Source organism: Ceratotherium simum, chromosome 37, assembly GCF_057802395.1.
Source record: "Ceratotherium simum simum isolate JZ-2026a chromosome 37, ASM5780239v1, whole genome shotgun sequence".
Classification (NCBI taxonomy): domain Eukaryota; kingdom Metazoa; phylum Chordata; class Mammalia; order Perissodactyla; family Rhinocerotidae; genus Ceratotherium; species Ceratotherium simum.
Genome location: NC_141936.1, coordinates 11389525 through 11411697, shown reverse-complemented (window position 1 = coordinate 11411697; position 22173 = coordinate 11389525). Strand labels below are relative to the sequence as shown.

The 22173-nt window shown below is 40.3% G+C and overlaps 1 protein-coding gene across 1 annotated transcript in view; it reads right to left on the bottom strand.

Annotated features, from left to right (window-relative positions):
• DNER (delta/notch like EGF repeat containing) overlaps window positions 1-22173 on the bottom strand; it is a 293156-nt gene that overhangs the window by 51889 nt on the left and 219094 nt on the right. The window contains exon 8 of the mRNA XM_087424736.1: window positions 13631-13855. Coding sequence (XP_087280862.1) covers window positions 13631-13855 — 225 coding nt within the window. The remainder of the gene's footprint in view (window positions 1-13630; window positions 13856-22173) is intronic.

Genomic DNA, 22173 nt, shown 5'->3' with positions numbered 1-22173 from the left:
TTGGTTAAATTTGATTTTAATTTGCCACTTATCTAGTTATTACTATATATTCTTTTAAGGTGTTTGCCCTCAAAAGGGCTTGTGTTTGCATTCATCACACCAGTGGTTATCATCGTGGAGTCCCTAGACCAGCAACATCAGCATCACCTCAGAACTTGTTAGAAATGCAAGTTCTCAGGCCCCACTCCTGACTTGCTGACTCAGAACCTCTGTGGGTAGGGCCCAGGCTCTATGATTTAATAAGTCTCCTGTATGATTCTCATGCACACTCAGGTTTGAGAACCACTGAGCTATAGAATAGCAAAGTACACAATATTTCCCACAACTTCTGATTCTCAAAAATGCAGAGAAATGGTAGGAGTTCTCTACGGCAAGTGCTAGATATGGTGAGGTAATTTTTTTTAATAGCCATGGCTTCCCCTCAGCATATCAATAAACCAACCATAAAAATACACAGTCAGAACACGTGCCTGTAACTAAACCAACATATACATAAACCCACAGTGAAAGGTACAGTCAAATGACCTACCCGCCATAGACACATAGACTAAATGAAACTACACTCGTCCTGGGATTTGCTTAAGGGAAGAAGGCAGTGCAAAGAAATCCCAAACTGACAGCAAATGCTGAATTTGAAAAGGAAGGCCAAACTGAGGAAAGGTTGCAAGGATATAGAAGTAGCAAACATCTATAATTTCTCACGGTATGACTGGGAGTCACACATACCTAATCAGAACGAGGAGAAACAGGTCTAAATTCAGCTTAGTGAGGCAATTTTTTCCCACATCATCTCTGATCCAGCTTCCCAAACCCATGGGAACAACATTTTAGCTGAAAAGCATACTGTCAGAACATGGCAGGCAGAACTCATAGAAACAGAGGGTAGAATGGTGGTTGCCAGGGACTGGGGGTAGGGAAAATGAGGAGATGTTGGTCAAAGGGTACAAACGTTCCAGTTATAAGATGAATAAGTTCTGGGGATCTAATGTACAGCATGGTGACCACAGTTAATACTGTACTACACACTTGAAAGTTGCTAAGAGAGTAAACGTTCTCACCACAAAAAAGAATTGGTAATTATGTGTCATGATGGATGTGCTAACTAATGCCATGGTGGTCATCGTTTTGCAATATATGAGTATATCACATCAACAACATTGTACACCTTAACCTTACACAGTGTTACCTGTCAATTATATCTCAATAAAGCTGTGGAAAATTTTTTTTAATTAAAGAGAAAAAATAAAATGGCAATCTACAATAGTAATTTTTACAAACCAAAAATTGAGAAACATGATCTGACAAAGTTGTACTGTCTCTAGTGATAAGAGATGGCCTCATATAGTTTGGTACCAAAGTTTCTGTGTGATGGGAAACAAAACATTGTGACCGTGATTATTCCAGAAAATTTTGGTGCATGGAATCCACAATGCAAACCATAGATTTTTTTTCCCCCAGGTATATTTATTTTCACTCTCATATCACTGGGGACATTCAAAGGTGCAATCCTCTAACCTCCCTATTAGTCATTGCCATTCTCAAGTAAATACGCTGAATCCTAAAGATTGTTAAACACCAAGAAAATTTCTCATCATCATTCTGAAACACTTTTAGAAGCACACACCTCCTGCTTGGCTACCATCCCTAAGGGCTGTGAACTCATAGGGCTGAAGCTGATTCTTATAGTCAGGACTTCAGCTAAGAACTTCATGGAGAAAATTAAACACCAGAACTGTACCTTAAGGCAATTGGATTACAAAGACATTTCAAAATGTAAATAAATTGGAGTCAGAACGCAAATATTTGAGTAAATCTTGAATTCTGTTCCAATTGCCTCTACTGAATGAATATTATGGATGCCTAAACATAAGCCATTTATCCATCTGAGAGGTCATGAAGCAGTGGAAAATCAAAAGTGTGTTTTTATTTGGTGACTTAGGATCCTAGTCGAATATGTACATTAATAATCTAAAGTGGAAAATGAAATTTCCTTGAAATAAAGCAAGGACGAGGCTCAATCTACACAGAATTGTGAAGAAAAGAAATTATCTCCTAGACATTCCTTGTCACTTGAATAGGCAAGTTCCGTGAGGCCTCATCTCTTTCCTCCAGCAATCACACACTATTTTTGTTTTTCAACCTGTCTTCTCCTCAAATCTGCTCTTACGTATATATTAAACTCATTCACGTTCTTCACATATTTAGATTTAAGATTGTGGTAGATGGCAAAAAAAAAAAAATAGCCACGAATTCTTTGCAGCTCCTCCTATCAACAAATGGAGTCTATGGGCTTGGCCTTGTGACTTGCTCATGCCAATAAGACATTAGAAAATAGAAAAGAACAAGAATCTTTTAAAAAGTATTTGTGTATTGAGCCTTGTCTGCTCTCGATGCTTTTGGAACCCAACTGCCATGTGAAGAAGTCCAGATTGATCTGCTGGGTGATGAGAGACATGTGGCCCAGTTGCCACCATTACTCTAGCCAACTGCCAGACATGTGAGTGAGGTCATCCAGGACCAGCCGATCCCCAGCTGACTTGCTGGATGACCACAAAAGTATGAGTGAGCATGACCAACACCACGTGGAGCATAAAAGAAACATCCCAGCTAAGCCCTGCCCAAATTATCAACCACAGAATTGTAAGCAATAAATGGTTATATTAAGCCACCAAGTTTTGGAGTGGTTTGTTAACGCAGCAATAACTAGCTGATACACAGGTTTAATTACCAGGGACAATGCCTAACTTAAAGGAATAAAACCACACAGATAACCTTTTAGGCCTCAGAGAACTGGTAGGAAAGGTATTTTTAGGAGGTAGTGGATGAAGGGGAGTTGTCCCAAAATCACACCACCAGGCACTACACGTTCCTTACTTCACACTTACCTTCAGATGGCCTTATCCAACCTAAAAGAAACACTTTCACTAATGAATTAGACCTGGGCCATTCACTCTGATCTGTACCATCACATCTGGCAGAGAAAAAATGAAACAAGATCCTGGTAATCATCAACTTATCATTACGACTTCAGTCCAAACAGCTATGGATCTCTCTAGGCAACCCCTATAAAGTCAAATGGAATTTTAAATAGAGCATTGTGGTATTGCATAAGGAAGCACTTGGTTGACATGGGAGAGGACGTGCTGTTCTGCAAAATCAATAAGTGCTTTGAGTGGACAATTTGCTGGAATAAAACATGAGGTTATGTATCCATCTGCTTCAGGCAAACCTAAGAGCTCTAAATCTTCATTAGAACTGAAGCAATTTTGTAAAAGCACTCAGTATATGCAGCACCTCTCATCATGTGCTTTCAAATTGAAAATTAATGGCTGTGATAGAAAACCAATGGAAGAAATGTAGGGCACTGTCCTCAGGTTTTTATACAAATCCAAATCAATGAAAAATTTAAAAGCACATTGAAGGCCAGAACAAAAGTGAGAAGTAAAAAAAGTGAGAAGGCCAGAAACAAGTAAGACGTGCAGACAAATCTCCTTATTGGTTGTCTAATTGGGACTCAGGATGCAAGCCACCACCAATCACAATATATCTCAGACATCACCCGTAACAACACGTTGTCATAGGGTTTCCAACCCTGGGATCTGAGGTCCAACAGATCCTCCATTATTGACTCTGACAGCAAATCACTGCCACTGAGCCAGCCTTGTGGGAAGGAGTGATGCGAAAGTGCAGGACATCAGAACTATCTCCAGGCAGAAAACTACAAAAGCAAGTCAAATACGTAGCAGAAAGAAGAGCCAGGTGCCAAGCAGTTCATGGCACACAATAATCAACTTGAGAGGCTTTCAGAGACTCAAGTGGTAAGAAAAAAGGTCGAATTGCTACTAGGCACTGGGGACCCCAGCAGCCAGAAACACCAATCAAGAGAGATGACCTAAGCTGAAGGATGACACATCTGTCGTGTGGCTATGTCTGCATTTCTCATTTGAGTCACAGGAAGAGCAGTTTCTTTAATTAGGTGCACCCAGCAGACATCAGGTCAAATGAAATCCTACGTTTCAGTCACAGGTAGCCCTCAGCATCAATTTCAAAGCATCTGGATCTGCAGTGAAACAAAAGCAGAAGGGCCCCACCTGTCTGCAAGCAGTGTGATTTCCTCAGAAGTCAGAATTGTGCTTCTCTGTGCTGGGAAGTAAGAAACTGTAGGACAAAAGTCACTCACTGAGCCGCAATCAAGGGCACTTTCCAAGTCTGGCTTTGAGGTGTCCACTTACAGACTCATCTCGGGAGCTGTGCTGAGATAAGGGGAGTCTAGAAGCTTGTTCTTGTGATTAGCTCAACACAAGTGAGCATCCAGGCTCACACATAACTTGGGGGGCCACAACGAGGCTTCTGCTATGTCTGGCATATTGATCAAAAGCTTTGGGTTTAGGCAAATCTAGGTTAAACTTGAGGCTCCATCACCTCTACTTACTGTTGTTTAGACTCTCAATGCCTCAGTTTCCTCATCCTTAAATAAAAGAATAGGAATACCATAACCTGGGGTTAAATAAGAGAAAATATTTTCAAGTGTTCGGCACAGAGTCTAGATGAATAAGTTCTCATAGATGGAAGCTACTCTAGGCAAAGCCAGCATGGATAAGTGCATGACCTGGGTCAACAGGGCTGAATCAACGTCCTAACGAATAACAATTTCATGTGTTCATTTGAGGCAGCTATTAAGACAACTACCACTTAGAAAATCTGGTTAAACGTTTTGTTTTTCAGTCAGTTACTTACCACTGGTGAGTCAGGGTCACAGACTGACCCCATTTCCTGTTTACTCTGAGGTAACAGAGGCTACTGACCCCAACCCCAGCGTCATACTTAACTAGCTCCATAGTCATGGGCAGAGAAATGGCAACAACCATGGATCCCACTTCATAAGGATTGTGGGGATTCGAGGAGCCATTTCAGTTAAAGAGCTCTGCCCAGTACCTGCCACTTAAACATTTATCACTGCAGTCACAAGAGCCAAGGCAGCAAGCAATCCCTTAATCCCACAAGAAGGTGGACTTGTAGCCATCATTCAAGAATGCCCACTATCACCAAGAAAATAGATCCCCCTCTAGTCCAACTCTAACCTTGAACCTCACAGGAAAAGAATCAGACCACAGATTTAATAATTTCCTCAATAGTCTTCCCAGGGAAAAGGAATCTCTGACATTTGCAGTACTGCTCCATCATTTTACAGATTTCAATGTGCATGATCATAGGCTTCATCTCTTTGGGCTTCCGTATGTTTATCCCCATTTTATGGTAGGGGAAACTACAGCTAACAGAGGCCAACTGCACAGCAATTCAGTGATAAAGCTGGGACTTAAATTTGGCTCTAAGCTCAGGCCCCTTTCCTTCACACCTGGTAAGAGAAGCAAGGGATGCCAAATTTCAATTCTAAATTCCAGATTCCCAGACATTCCCAGTAAGCTGAAAAATGTTAGCAATCGGATCATAATAACTTCAACCACAAAATAAAATAACAGTCAATGGCTTAGTTACAAAACAGTTTTACATGAGTCTTCATCTGACCTCCACGGCCATGAGCTCGATGAGAATTTCCTGAAATTATGTGCTGGCAGCGCTTCAAATAGAGCCGTCCTCAGAAATGCACTGGTTAGTGATATAAGCTATTATCAGCTGCCATTTCTGACTTTCATTCCAGGTAAGATGATGTAAAATGACTCCCACCATCCCCACAGAATATGCTAACTCCTACTGCCAGTAAGTAGATCTCATACCTTTTCAACAATAGTTGAAAGAACTCAACTCAAGAATGAGTTCTGAACTATTTGAATTTTAAGGGGAGCAGTGGAAACAGAGGAGCAGAGATTCTTTATAATTATAGGCCAGTTCATTGACACTTTCATACGTATGGATTAGCCATTCAAAGCGAGGTAAAAAAGCAGCCTTGTGAATAGATTTCTTACATCAAGAATCTCATAAAAATTCCACATGCTCCACCAGCAAGTGTTCTTCACTCATTACCAGTGTCCTTCCTCCCCGTGTATTAATCCCTCAGGTCACTGGCCTAAAGAAGACAAATATCACTCATTCTCCCTGAACGCCCCCCAAAATTAGAATCAAAACAAAATGGAAACGAAGGATGCTGTGGTGGCATCTATGAACACCATTAGGACAGGTCCCTCAGCGTCCTGCGTTCTGGGCAAGTCTGACTCAGCTCTTCATCGGCCTGTGCAGGTGGGGGCTCCTCACACCCCGGGCAGCGGCCTCTCCTTCTCCTCTCCCCCACTCACTAACTTCCATGGCATTGCCCTCTCCAAGAGACCCTTCCGACTCAGTGATGCCTCCTCCAGCCTCTTCTGCTGCTGGTTCTAGCCCCTGCCTCAATGCAAGAACCCTCCAACACTCTCCCCAAATTTTCCCTTCTTTGTATGCTCTCACCCCATCTATCTTAATAGTTCCCTTGACTTCTCTAGCACCCCCACACCAGGAGCTCCATCCTTATTTCCCTATTCTAGCCTGAAGTAACAACTATTTAATGACACATCCACTTGGTTGACCTGCTGAACCCAAAAGCCTAAAAGGCTCCTTTTGCACATTTCTCTATTTCTCTGAGTTACTAAAGTTAAAGCCTTAGAGATGCCTTTGACTCTATTCTCACCTTTGTTCCATACATTCCACTGAAACCAATCTCTGATGATTCCACTCCTCCCACAGACTTTAGGTCCACCCTTTCCTTCCCACTGCCACACTCTGTTCAAGCCCTCACTTCCACTTGCCTGAGCTCCTGTCTTATGGTCTTTTTTTTTTTTAATTTTTTGTTTATTGCAGTAACATTGGTTTATAACATTGTATAAATTTCAGGTGTACATCACTATACTTCTATTTCTGCATAGATTACCTCATGTTCACCACCCAAATACTAATTACAACCCATCACCACACACATGTGCCGAATTATCCCTTTCGCCCTCTTCCCTCCCCTCTTCCCCTCTGGTAACCACCAATCCAATCTCTGTCTCTATGTGTTTGTTTATTCTTGACTGTAATATCTAATTCCATCAGAATAATCTTTCTAAAAGCCACCCAATCTTTCTAGAAATCACCCAGTTCTATGAGAATAATCTTTCTAAAACACAGATCAGTTTACATACACTGCTAACGCAAAAGGTCTCCAAGTATTCATTTTCCAAACTCCGTAGCATCTAGACTCTCCCCAATCTGTCCCAATGAGCATTTTCGGCCTTACTACCCATTACTGCATCCAATGCATCTTATCCTGCAGCCAACTAGATCCACTGTTCTCTGAACTCCCCCCACTCCGACTTAGGACTTTAGTTCCCTAGCTCCCTTCCCCTATGTATAAATCCAGACAAGTTCAATGTCCAATTCATTGGACATTCTTATTGAACTACAGTACTCCCCCCGTCCATGCAAGATATGTTCCAAGACCCCCAGTGGAAGCCTGACACTGCAGATAGTACTAAACCCTATATATACTATGTTTTTTCCTATACATACATATCTATGATAAAGTTGATTTTATAAATTAGGCACAGTAAGAGATTAACAACAATAGCTAATAATAAAATGGAACAATTATAATAATATACCATAATAAAAGTTATGTGAATGTGGTCTTTCTCTCCCCCAAAATATCTTATTGCACTCTACTCACCCTTCTTCTTCTTGTGATGGTGTGAGATGATACAGTGCCTATGTGATGAGATGAAGTGAGGTGAATGATGTAGGTATTGTGACGTAGCAAAGGCTACTATTGACCTTCTGATGATATGTGAGAAGGAAGGTCATCGAGCCATGACGATGTCAATGGTTGGATGCCAGGAGCAGACAATGTTGATGGTTGGGGATCCAACAAGGGGATGATTCACATCCGGGGCAGCATAGAGCGCAGGACAGTGAAAGATATCATCATGCTACTCAGAATACGCACAATTTAAAACTTATGAATTGTTTATTTCTGGCACTTTCCATTTAATATTTTTGAACCATAGTTGACCACAGGTAACTGAAACCATAAGAAAGCGAAACCGCAGATAAGGGGGACTACTGTATTGTTAATAAAAAACTTCAATCAGTTGGAATCCTCAATATCTTGAACTTCTGAATCAGTTAAGTGCTAGCAATGCAGTCCAACCAAAGACCACCAGGGACACACCTGTAGTCGAACAAGTGGGTTTATTACTCAGTGCAGCAAGGGAGAGCAAACACCATGGGGAACCCAGGGGTATCTCAGTAAGAGGGTGTTAGATGGGACTAAGAGGATTTGAACTCTGGTGGGGTGATTGAGGGAGGATTCACTCTAGAGTGGATGCTGTCAGAAAGCAGGAACAATGCTATGCTTGAGTATCTCAATAAATCTTATCCATAGGGAGGGCAGGCTTAAGCTGCAATTGGCAAAGAATCAGCTGGCCTTCAATTTATTTGCGAGAGAAGGGGATGTTTGATATTTTGCAGGTTGCATGGTGATCTTATTTTTGTCTGTACTTAGACAAAATTATGAAATGGTCTTGTTTGTTTCGCTTTATCAGGGCCTATGTGTGATTGCCTGGTGTCGGTGTTCTGTGATATTGTTTATGTCCTTATGTCCAACAGGAGACACGATGGCTCAGATCCTAACAACTCCAACACATACTTGTGTTAGACAGGCTCCAATGTCAGGGGCTGCTCTTCTCTTTCTCAGTTCTTAGTGTCATCACGATGTCAATGTAGAGATGTAAACTTTTTCTTAGGTAGAGTACAGATCACGAAGAGTTGCTACAGCTATAGCTAGGGAGACAGGATTCTATTTGGGATCCTGACCATATTTGGGAATACAACAATGGAAGGGCATGATAGCAGGATTAGGATGTGGGGAAAGGAGACAATACCTTCTACACAAGCTATAATTCTCAAGAATAATGTGATACGCAGCTCAGGAGTCTTCTGGAGCAAGTTAAGCACAAGAATTGTCTTTATCCTGGTGAACCTGATAAAGTTTTCTGGTTAATTAAAGATAAAAGTTGTCCATTGTACTTATCCAAGAATCTAAATACAATGGGGCATTTATTAGTGAGCTAAATGTCTTCATATCTTTGTAGGTGTACTTTTTTCTTTATTGTTGTTGAATTGCTATTAACATCCTGACCATTAAGTCTTATCTTAGATTTTGTTTCCAGCAGACACTATCAGAGTGCTGATATTGCCAAGTCTGAGTCTAACAGAAGGAAGCAATGCCAGCTGTGTCTTTCAGGCCATAGAGACCAGAAATGCAGCTCACATGTAAGGCACATGTAAAAACTAGAAAAAACAGTATCAGAAATTCCCATAAATATAATTTCCTTTATAAAAACATTTCATGGAGAAAGCTAAACTTCCTTTCTTTTATAGTCTGGATGATCTAATTGAGTTACCAGCTCTATGGGGGAGAAGAATCAGAAGAAACACATGGTCGGCAACTTGTTCCAGGTCTAGCCTGTGACAATTGATGAGCATCTAAGGTTATGCATGAAAATAAAAACTGATATATGTATTTCCATGTAAAAATCCTCTAATGCCCTAGACTTTAAATTCCTTAAATAGTCATTTGAGGTACATTCTGTAACGGGAGAGTTAATTCAATTCAACAAACAAGGTCAGAGTAATAACTCAAGTGTATTAGGCATGGGCCAAGTCCAGTGAACTCAGGCAAAACCTATTCCCTTCTTACCAAGGATTCCTTCCAGCATTGGTCATCATCCAAATGGCATCTCTAGATGCCACCATTGTATTGAGAACTCATGAAATACCATGGCCCCCACCTGTAAGGACAATGGAGTGCACCCACTGATTCCACGCACTGTGGTACTGCTTCCCACAATGTGTGTAGGGCTCCAAGTGCTCACTTCCTCTGGTCTTCGAGAGATTTCAATTTTCAATTTTCTTAGAGTACGTGTGGCCTATCACTTAACACTGTCACTGAGAGATAACATGTCAGAGATTACTTGGCGCTGACATTTTATTATTTAATATTAAAATCCCATCAGCAATCCTCAGCCGGATAAGCTAAAAACGAGATTTGAAAATAAAGCACCTGGCGAATCTGATTTGCAGTCATCCAAAAGGCGTTTTGTCAGATGGGAACTAATTACCAACCTGCCATGACTTCAATCTGCTGCCCTTCTGTGAAGTGGGATCCGTTTGCTCTCTCTGAAGACGATCAGGCTTGCCGCTCTTCAGCTAGACACCCAATTCCACCCATTCTCATGAGATTCTTCTATTATGCAGACTAGTGGCGAAGCAATTACATGCTCCAAAAGATGAAGACTAGAAATTTTGCATTCAGAGAACTGTCATTTTCACCTCTTAAAATGTAAATTCTTGCCAGATGTTAAGATGCCTTTTTTATTTCACACAATGTCACCTAATGATCTGAGGAAGCCAACCCTCTCAAAGCAATTTTATCTCCCAAGTTCGAGGAGAGAGCTCTGACAGAACTCCAAGGCTCCACCCCAGGAGACTGCCTAATAATTGAAAGGATCATGGAGCGGAGTACACGTTTCTTCAGGCTTTTCAAGGCTACTTGGAGGCTGGACATTGACTATTACCACGCCAAATGCTCCAAATGGACACAAATGAAGTTTGAGCGGAGAACAGCTGGAGGGAAGAGTGGAACTTCAACAGGAGATACTTCACCCCTCTGTGGCTTGGGGAGAAATGTTGGATTCTCCAAGGATGGAAAGAAACGGGAACAGCTCTTCCTACTCCACACCAGGAAACGAGCTACATGCCTCTCACTTGACGCTCTCACACACAATAGAAGAACGTGGTCAGCAACTTGTCCCCGGGCCAGTCCGTGACCCAAAGCAGTTGAACAGATGCGCACCTAAGACGTTATTCATGAAAATAAGGAACGAGGCCCAGAAATATCCTGTAAATTTCCTATGGATTTGGTCAGTAAGAGTCAATAAATGAGGATCTCAGAAATAGGCTCTTTCTACCGCCCTCAGTGACTTCTCCCAGTGTGGAAAGAGAAACACCAGGCAGTATATTTTCTATTTAGGACCATGTAAGCCTCCTCACACATGTTGAAAAACTCTACTCAATATTATTAAAAAGCAACATTTATCTTTAAATAACTACATTCCATTTAAAGTTTTAAAAATAAACCAACTAAATATAAGGAAAATTTAATGTTTAAGAACAAAGTCAGAGGAGAAGCGGAGGAGAAAACAAAGCTGTCTTGTAATATTGACTCCTCTTCGTGGGGCTCCACTGGGGAAAGCAGAACTCTAAGGAGAAAGGTATTGAGGAAGTTCCTGACAGAAAGATTTTGTTTCAGATCACTGCTGAGGGGAATTAGCCCACGTGTCATGACACCCAGAGCGGAATGTTGGGAGCAGCGTGCTCGTGGGTCATGACATGAGGAAGACTTTCTTCTCGTCAGCACAACTGCAGCTTGTTCAGTTTGCAAACACAAAGCAGTCTTAGTGCCCCGCAGGCAAGGGCACCACACGGCATTGCCTCCTTCCCCGGCATGCCCAGCGCCACAGCACATGTCCTACAATGCACATGGAAGAAAACCTCAACAGCAGAAGCTAGTTCCATATCCACCATGGCTCTGACAGGAGAGAATGGCTGCCAACCCAGAGAAGTATCCTTGTGTCATACGTAGAGGTGGAGAAACTTCTTCACCTCGAGGTTGATGAGATACCCCAAAATGTTACTGTGGTAGTTGATTTCATGCACCAACTTGGCTAAGCCACAGCACTCAAGTATTCAAACACTAGTCTAGATGTTGCTGTGAAGGTATTTTTTAGATGAGATTAGCATTTAAATCAGTAGACTTTGAGTAAAGTGATTGCCCTCCATTATGTGGGTGGGCCTCATCCAATCAATTGAAGGCCTTACGAGCAAAACCTGAGGTTTCCTAAAGAAGAAGGAATTCAGGCTCAAAACCATAACAGAGAAATTCTGCATGAATTTCCAGCCTGCCATCTTGCAGCACTATGCATTTCGAATTTGCCAGTTCTCACAACTGCATGAGCCAATTCCTTAAAATCAATCTCGCCCTCTCTCGCTCTTTCCACATATATATATAAAATATCAATCCCATGATTGCTTAGAAAAACAGAATTAAGAGTCTAGATAGAAAAGGCTTTTTAACATCCTTCAATGTTTAGTTGCATTTCCCACTAATTCCTTTAATTGATTCATGAGTACAAGAAGTGCCCCTTGAAAGTTCTGGGGCAGTGGAATCCGGGCACCAGGTTGGGATCTGGGATCAGCCTGCTACTGGGTGTGTGGCTGCAGGCACATGACTGAACCAGGAATGAGGCTTTTCATACCTCGGTGCAAATGTGGTCCAACAATATTTTCCTCGTAAGGAGGGCACTAAAAGGACCAGAGACGTGAAGCACCCCAGCTCAAAACCTAGAAAGATTAATGCCCAGCAAATGGTGGCTTGGGCTATTATTGGTAGACAAAAGTTGCTCATAACACTACACTTCCTCCTACCCCCAAGGGAGAGAGAGACACATACAATGATAATTAATATAATGTTCTAAAAACCAGGCAAGTGGATGATCGTTGGAACTCAGAGGAAGGAAAGCCGATTCAGCCGCAGAAGGAGAATTTTCCCAGGAGAGATGGGGTGACAGAGGAGCGGGTATCCAGGTGGAGCAGGAGTGAGGCAAAACCAGGGAACTGGCAGCCACGCTGACGGGCCAGGGGCATGTGTGGGGAATCGCTGTGCTGGGAAGCATTCTTTTTTTTTCTGCTGCTTTTTCCCTTTTTCTCCCCTAAGCCCCAGTAGATAGTTGTATGTCATAGCTGCACATCCTTCTAGTTGCTGTATGTGGGACGCGGCCTCAGCATGGCCGGAGAAGCAGTGTGTCCGTGCGCGCCCGGGATCCGAACCCAGGCCGCCGGCAGCGGAGCGCGCGCACTTAACCGCTAAGCCACGGGGCCGGCCCCTGGCAAATATTTTAAAGAGTGGGCTCGTGCAAGGACGGAGACGTGGGCAGAATACGAACGAGAGGAAAGAGCGAGCTGCCGGCCTGCCTCCTTTTTAGACCATACCAGTAGGTTGTGTGGACACAGATTTTGACTCATAACCATCTGACTTCTGAGTATCAAAACTTACACAACAAAAAATCAGTAAAATGCAGAAGACATTTGGAAAATAAATTACAGAATTTTTGAACGTTTACACAAGGAGTCACAGGTCTTATAACACATACTGTGCACAGAGTAAGGATTTTAATAGACAATAAAATTCTGAATGGATTGCATTCTGCTTTTTACGAACATTAAAATAGAAAAACGTATTCCGTTAACCTAAGAACACAGTATTAAAAGATATACACTACAGTAAAATCTCTGGAATGATCTATAGTAAATTGTTAAAAAAATAACCTGTTATACGATTAAGCCTGTTTTTCACTCTCTTCATTTTGCTTACTTGTAATTCTTATTTTTCTACAATGAATGTGAACCGCTCATGAAAAGGGGAAGTCATTTTTAAAACCCTGCCAAGGGTAAGTCTAAAGAGAAAGCGTGTCATTAATGAGTGGAGTTCATGTATATTTACAAGTAAACACATCCAGCTGCCAGCATTTGCTCCGATGCAAAAGAAAAGCTAAGTCTTTGAGGTCGGGGAATGAAAGGATTTGCGGTCTGTGGCTGTACGTACCTGGGTCACAGAGGCATTTGTAGCTGGTGCCCACGCTGCGGCAGGTGCCGTGCGCGCAGGGGCTCAGGGCGCAGAAGTCGACCAGCTGGGCGCAGGCGGGGCCCGTGAAGCCCGCGCCACAGCTGCAGCTGAAGCGCACGCCGTCCGCGTAGCAGGTGCCGTTGTTCTGGCACGGGGACGAGGCGCACGGGTCCACCTTCTCTTCGCAGGCAGGTCCGAAGTATCCTGCAAGAAAACGCAGAGGGAGACGGAGGTAAAAAAAAAAATTAAACCGTGTCGACACATCATTAATAAACCGAGTCTGCAGTTCTCAACTTTTCTCCATTGTGAATTGATTAACCAATTAATTCATTAATAGTTTCCAGAATGTACAACCCAGCAAGGTTGGTAAGACAGGTCTTCTTAGCTTTGGTTAACCGTGGGTTAAAATATTAAGCCCTGTGATTGATTCCATTTTTGTTGCAATATAAAATATATGACTGTTTAGATGCACAGACAGACATGGACATGAATTTATTTATATATGCACATGTGTATGTGTGTATGTATAGTCTAAAAAGATATGAAAAACTAATGGTGATTACCTTCAGGAAAGTGAGACTGGGGTCAGTGGAGGGCTGTCACCCCTTGTTTTATATACATTTCTGGGGAGAAGACATTCCTTACTTTGCTCTAATAAAGATATGCTCCTGAATTAAAAAATTAAAACCATATAAAATAGTAATGAAATGAAAAAAATCTGTCTCCTACTCTTATCCCTTTGTTCCCCCAATTCCCTTCTTTAGAAGCAGCCACTGTTGGCAGTTTCTTAAATACATACTGTTTTTAAAGTTGGTTATTGTGATGGGTAAACAAACTGTGGTGTATCCATACCATGGAACACTATTCAGCAATGAAAAGGAACTAAGTTCCGACACATGTTACAACACGGACGAACCTCAAAAAATTATGCTAGGGGAAAGAAGCCAGATACAAAACAACGCAGATTGTGTAATTTCATTTATAATAAATGTTCATAAAAAGTAAATCTATAGATATAGAAAAAGTAGATTAGTGGTTACCTGGGGCTGGGATGGGAAGAGAGATTGATTTCAAATGGCCACGAGGAGTCGTTTGGTGTTGATGTAAATGTTTTAATATTAAATTGCAGTGATGGTTGCGCAACTCTCTATATTTACTAAAAAGCACTGAATTGTACTCTTAAAATGAGTGAAATGGTGATTATAAATTATATCCCAATAAAGTTTAAAATTTTTTTTTAATTTTAAATGTGTTTATTGTGTAGGTTATTTTTATTTTATTGTGTATTTCAGTATTTCTCAATTTAAAAAATTATACATACATATATGTATGAGTCTGTAGGTCTGTGTGTCCATGTAGGTATTTAACAATGCTTTGGGTAAAATCTATTCTTCTTTTAATATTTTAGGAGCAATTTGAAAATTAAATGAAGATCATTCAAATTTTAGAAACAAAAGTTAAATAATTTCACTCATATACAGTTTCAATTCTAATATTCTATTTCACTTCTCTCATCTACATTTAAGTTTATATTTACCCATCTTCACACACAGCTCCTAGCAACATTGGCCATTTTTGTTGTTATTGTTAAGGACATACTGAATATATAAAATAAACAAAAATAGCTCCCAGACTTAATTATCTGAAGCATCACTCATAAATTGGCATCATCAACATGGTATTTTTCTGTACAGAAGTAGAAAATTTCCCCCAAAATCCAATGTGATTCAACATTTTATAAAGTTCCTGGTAGTTTTTAAATTTTAGAAATCATACTAAAAATGGGCCACATAATCGGTTTTAATAATACTTGAATTCTCTAAAGAGTCCCTTCACAGCCTAGAGTGGAATATGAGTCTATCCTTCATGAGATGAATCCCATTTTACTGTGATTGAAAAGGAAATACTTAAACACCTGTCACCATATGACACACTGAGCCACCAAGGCAAGTCCCGGCCACTCTAATCTTCTACAGCCTCACCCCGAAAATAGGCTGAAGGTATTTTCTTCACACAGGTGTTGTGGGTTGTAAAAAGATATACATCAAAATTCCCAGAACAGCTCCTGGTCCAATGTGGAATGAATGAATGAATGAAATAAAAATGGTAATAATAACAGCAATAGCTGACATCCACTGGGGGCTGATAAGCACCAGGTGGTTCTAAGCCTTTCCATGCATTATTTTATTTAACCCCGCTGTAATTGAATGATATAAGAACTATTAGTAGCCCTACTTCACGGATGAGAAAATGGTGACATAAAAATGTGAAGTAGCCTGTTCAACTCTACATAGCTAGTAGTGGCAGAGCTGGGATAGAAAACCCAAGCTCTTACCACTCTGCTCTACTGCCCAAAAAAGAAGCAAATGATAAACCAATCAAGATGTTACAATGTCTAAACATAACCAGGACTTATGTTTCTATTTTGTTTGTATCTTGGTGAAAGAATAAATAGGAGGCTTATCAATCAAGTCAAAATATAGGAAAAAACAGATTTTAGAAAGGTCATCACTCTAGATTCATGTTGATATACTCAGTTACCAATATTAATATAATCCACATAGACTATTCCAAGTAGAAAAGAAGATGGGTAAAAATGCAAGGAGATGCAAAGGGTCATGATTTTAGGAAGAGCCAATATTTCAATAAGGCCAAGAGGAGTGTGGAAAGTGAACATTAGTGAGGGCACTCATCAGAGGCCAGATCATGAATGGTCTTCTATGCCACACGAAGGAGTTTGCATTTCATTCTGAGGCTGCTAGATATCATCTATTCGCATTTTTCCAATATTTCTAGCTGCAAGCAATGTGGAGAGTGAATTAGAGGAGGCTGAGACCAGAAGGAGGAAACCAGGTATTTACTGGAGTAATTGAAGTGAGAAGTTACAAGGACCAATTTGTAGCAAAAGGGATAAAGAATGTGAGACAGATTGGACAATGATTTTACAAGTAACACTGTCAGCTCAGGAATCAATTGGATGGTGGAAGAATGAAAGAGAGGAGAGAGCATAGGGATACAACGTTAACAGAAGTCACAAAGTCAGATGCCCCCAAGAGTCAGGCAGATAATTTTGATGAGGGAAGTGGCTAGTTGTAAGACAGTAGGGAGTGGCAGAGACTGTGGCAAACTGGAGATTGCATGCCCCTCCCAAAGGAGGTGGCAGTCACCCATCTGCAGCCAACTGCTGCCATTTGGAATGTGGAGCCAGAGACCAGATCTTCTCAATTTTCAAGAAATATCTGAAATCCAGATTCTTGTTGAACCTTTCCTATTTGAAAATGTTGATACATCATTTCTCCAGTAAGTACAACATCCCTGAGGGCCCTGTATATGTGGCTTCTCACGTGACTTATGTTAAGCACAGCTTTTGGATCCAAAGGGAATTGGGCTTGAATATCATCTCTGCCCACTAAACTGTGGGACCTTAGGCAAGTACTTAATCATTGATATTCTGTTTCTGCATTCATGGAATGGGGACAGTAATGCCTATAACATATGGTTTTTACTAAGTTTAAATGCAAAAATCTATGGCAACCATTTGGCATAGTGACTGGCAAATAGTAAGAGTTCGATAACAAGCAGCTATAATCATAATGTGATTCTCAGGTTTCCAGATTGGGGTACCATGTGAATGGTGTTGTCACCAATTGCAACAGAAAACACAGGAGCAGATTCCCAGGGGAGGATTATGAGTTCAGCCTGTGCGTGTTGAGCTGAGGTGCTCTTATGGTTGTTCAGCATTCAGTTGATGATACAGATCTAGTGCTCAGGAGAGAGAGATGAACTAGAGTACACGGACTGGGAGTCATATGCATATGGACAGGAACTAATTCATAGGTGTAGATGCTAATACTTGAGGCAAGTGAACAGAGTGAGAAGAAAGTTCAAGGCTGCAACTCCAGACAATATAACATTTAGGAGCACAAGGAAGAAGAGGAAACAGATCACATCTCACTGAAAGACACCTCCTCTGTGGACTGCAGCTCCCTGTGTATTTCTGTCTCTCATAGCACCTGCCACACCCTGTCAGGTTCCTCTGTAACTGGTCTCTGATTTCCTTGAGATCAGGGAACACAGCTTATCTGTCTTTGTATCCCTGTTGCCTGGCGCAAAGCCTCGAAACTGGTAGGCATTTGATGAGGGACAGACGAACAGGCAGATAAATGGACGGCTGGATGAATGGATACATCTTTAAAAAGATAGAAGGGAAACCAGGAGAGAAAGGTGTCACTGTAAACAATGGAAGAGAGAATGCCAAAAAGGGAGTTGTCAAAAAATGTCACTGAACGCTGCCTAGAAGCCATGTGAACAAGCCCAGGCCAGCTTGCCGGAAGATGAGAGATCATGTGGAACAAAGCAAGCCAGCCCAGCTGAGGCCACACTAGACAGACTACTCAGCCACCAACCAATCTGGCCAGTGGCCAGCTGCATCCAGCCCAAATTGCCAATCCACAAGGATCACAAGCTAAATAAATGGTGGTTGTTTTAACTACTAAGTTTTGGCATTGTTCGTTATGCAGCAAAAGCTAACTGATACAATGTAATAGGATATACAGTATTGTATCTAAATGGTAATGTCGGCCAGGGGGAGACTTTTGTTTTGCTTTGCTTTAGGTAAAAGACTCAAAAGGGTAATTGATTATATACCAGAAGAAAATTTAACTAAAGAAGTGATCCATAAATATTTGTTGAATTGAATATCAAAAAGGTTCACTGCTGTTGAATCAAAAATCCTATGTTTTATTATTATTAAAATTTCCCCTTTCTTAACACTTCAACAAAATACAAAAGCAAGATGAAAATTAATATTCTATATTTTCAGAGAACACTACTACACCTCAGTATATGATATACCTCAGTATATACTGAGGAAAGAGGATACATTTGGCATATTATCCAGTCAACATAAAATGCTATTCTGTTATAAAGGATGACAAAGCAAAAAATGAATTTAAGATGTGTCTGAATATACTTTAAGGAGATGTATGTGATGTAGGGCAATTATGGGATAATTTTCCTGGCTCACAAGATTATTAATGACTGTTAGAAAAGGGATTCACAGATGTAAATGCTGAGTCAGTTTTGAAAATGCTGTTTGTTATGGACTGAATATTTACGTCTCCCCAAAATTCATATGTTGAAGCCCTAACCCCCAATATGATGACATTAGGAGGTGGGGCCTTTGGGAGGTAATTAGGCTTAGATGAGGTCATGAGGGTGGACCCCCCATGATGGGATTAGTATCCTTATAAGAGAAAGAGACACCAGAGCGTCCTCTCTCTGCCATGTGAAGACAAGGCAAGAAGGCAGCCACCTGCAAGCCAGGAAGAGAGCCCTCACTAGAACCCGACCATGTTGGCACCCCAATCTCAGACTTTCCAGCCTCCATAATTATGAGAAATAAATGTGTGTTGTTTAAGCCACCGTCTGTGGTATTTTGTTATAGAAGCCACAAGCGACTAAAATACTATTGCTTTAACCAGTAAATTCTCTCTTTCCTTCTATCACTTAAGCAATTGTTATCCTCTTATTCATATGACATCCTTCTGTAAATGACACATCTTCCACAGCCACCTCTTCAATGACCTTCCTAAGAGGGAAAGGAACAAAGTTTGATAACACAGAGAATGTAGAGCCAGAAAACCAAAGTTTGAATCTTCTTACTAGCTGTGTGATCTTGGGCAAGGTACTTATCATTTTGTGCTTTAACTTCCTCACCTAAAAAATGAGGATGACCCCTGATGTGTAGGATTAAATAAGATGGCATATGGTGTTGGATTCTCCTTCCTCTGAGCAGTGGTTCTGGGGAAATTTCAAGTTGCCTGTACACCCAGGGTTTGTGGTTAGGGAAACTGGAAGGAAGCTGGCTGTCAGCCAATCTCCGGAACAGGATCAAATTTCATATTTGCATGAATCCTTCAGGGTGGAGCCCTGGATATATCTAAGAGGGAATGTTCTGGAATCAGGAGGTGCTCACACACTGTTCTCTACAGACATGCACAGTTGTTGGGCCATCCAGTGAGGCTGATGAATGGAAGCGAGGTCCTAGGACAAACAGCTATGGGAAGAGGTGGTAGGCAGCAGCATTGACAGCATTTCTGCACAGGCTCAAAAGGACAGTCTGCTCAAATTGTGTCTGCTAATGGCAAACACTTGTATATAGCAGGCACTGTTCCCAGTGTTTTAACTACATTAACTCATTAAAGCCTAGCATCAGCCCTATGAGTTAATTATTATTATTTCCTTTTTAGATGGGGAAACAGAGGCACAGAAAGATCACCTAACTTGCCCACAGTTATACATCTAGTAAATGGCAGAGATAGGATTTGAATTCTGACTCCAAAATCCAAGCTCCTAACCTGTACTCTTCGCTGTAACACTTGATGTCTGAGGTGCAGCAGAAGGGCCAAGAGTGTGAAAACAGGGGATCCAGGATCTGTCAGAACTCTGCCACTTACCGGCTGTGTTGTCTCTAACATCTGTCTCCTCTGCTCTCACAGTAATAGAAATTCTGGTCACAGAGCTGCACAGAATAATGACGACATTTACCAGGCTCTTCTGTAGCCTGATGTAGACCTGTGACTACATTCTGGATAATGAGATACAAGTGCAAATGTCCTGAGGTTGCTTCTGAGAAACTTCCTTAAAGGAGAGGTGGTATACACCCTTTGCCCTTTTACTACTTTATCCCTTCATCCATCCTACTGTCTGGGCCATAGATACAATAGCTGAGTAATTTCTAAATTTGGTGAAAAATATCAACCCATGGACAATAATGCTCAGTAAACCCCAGGGAGGATAAATTCAAAGAAATAATCAAAATGCTGAAAATCAAAAATTAAAAGAAAATATTAAAAGTAACCAGAGGAAAAAAACACAACACATACTTTGAACAAGAACAATGACAGATGACTTTTCATTGGAATCTATGGAGGCAAAAGACAATAAAATGATGTCTTTAAAAGTGCTGAAAAAATAAACCTATCTACTAGAATTCTATTTCCAGGGAGAATAATTTGAAATAACGAGGATAAATTAAGACATTTTCTGATAAAGAACAGCTAAGAGAATTTGTTACCAGCAGATCTATCCATACTACAAAAATATTAAGAAAAGTTATTAAAGCTGAATGGAAATGATAATAGATGGAAATGATAATAGATGGAAACTCAAGTTTATAGGAAGAAATGAAGAGCACTGCAAATGGTATACATGGGGATAAATGTTAATTTTTTCTTTTCTTAATTTAAAAACAACTGGCCATTTAAAGGAAAAATAACAACAATGAATTATGATGTTATATATAGAAGGAAAATACACAACAACAACAGAACAAAGAATGAGGGGAGGTTGATAGAGCCATACTATCACTAGCTTCTTACATTTTGCATGAAGTGATTGAATGTTAATTCTAATTAAACTGTGATAAGTTAAGGAAGAATACTGTAACCCCCAGAGCAACCAATAAACAAAAACAAAACAAACAAAAACTCAGAGAGAGAGAGCTAAAAAGCCAATTGAAGAGAAAAAAGAAAAAATTTTAAATATTCTATTTACCCAAAAGAAGAGAGAAAAGAACAAAACAAAGAACATATGAGACAAATACAAAACAAATAACAATAAAGTGGACTTAAATTAAACCCTATCAATAATTACACTGAATGTAATTGGACTAACAATGTATTTAAAGGCAGATATTGTCAGACTGAATAAAAAAGCAAGACAATCCTAAATGTGTAGGCACCTAATAAAAGAACTTTAAAATACATGAAAGAAAACACTGCCAAGAGAGGGAAACAGACCCATCAGAGAAGAATTCCTTTCTTCGTATCTCATAGAATCGGCATAATGAGCTAGCATATAGAATATACAAAAAACACTAGGAACCACCTTGACCTAATTAATATTTATATAAAGCTACACTCAAAGATTCAGAACACATTCTTTTCACATCCACATGAAATAAGTCAATCATTTCAATAGATGGGGGAGACTCATTTGACAAAAATCAACACCCATTCATTATTTAAAAAAAGAAAAAACATCTATCAGTAAACGAAAATAGAAGGTCACTTCCTCCATCTGATGAGGCATGTACAAAAATCTTGCAGGTAACATCACATTTAGTGGTGAAATAACAAATACTTTCTCTTAAGACAGGGAACAATGCAGGCATACCCACCCTCAGCATTTACATTTAATGTTTTATTGGAGGTTCTATATATGCAATAAGACAAGTAAAAGAAATAAAAAGCATAAAGTATGGAAAAGAAACAAATAAGACTGTTGTTATTCACCAATTCATTATTTTATACCAAGAAAATCCAAAGGAATCTGCAATAAAAATTATGGAAACTAATAAGTAAAGTCAGACAAATATCAGGATGCAAAGTCAATATACAAAAATGAAATTGTATTTTTATATACTAGTAATAAGCAACTAGAAATTAAAAATTTTAAATAGCATTTACAATATTATTAAAAAGCATAAAATACTTAGGAATAAATTTAACAAAAGCTAT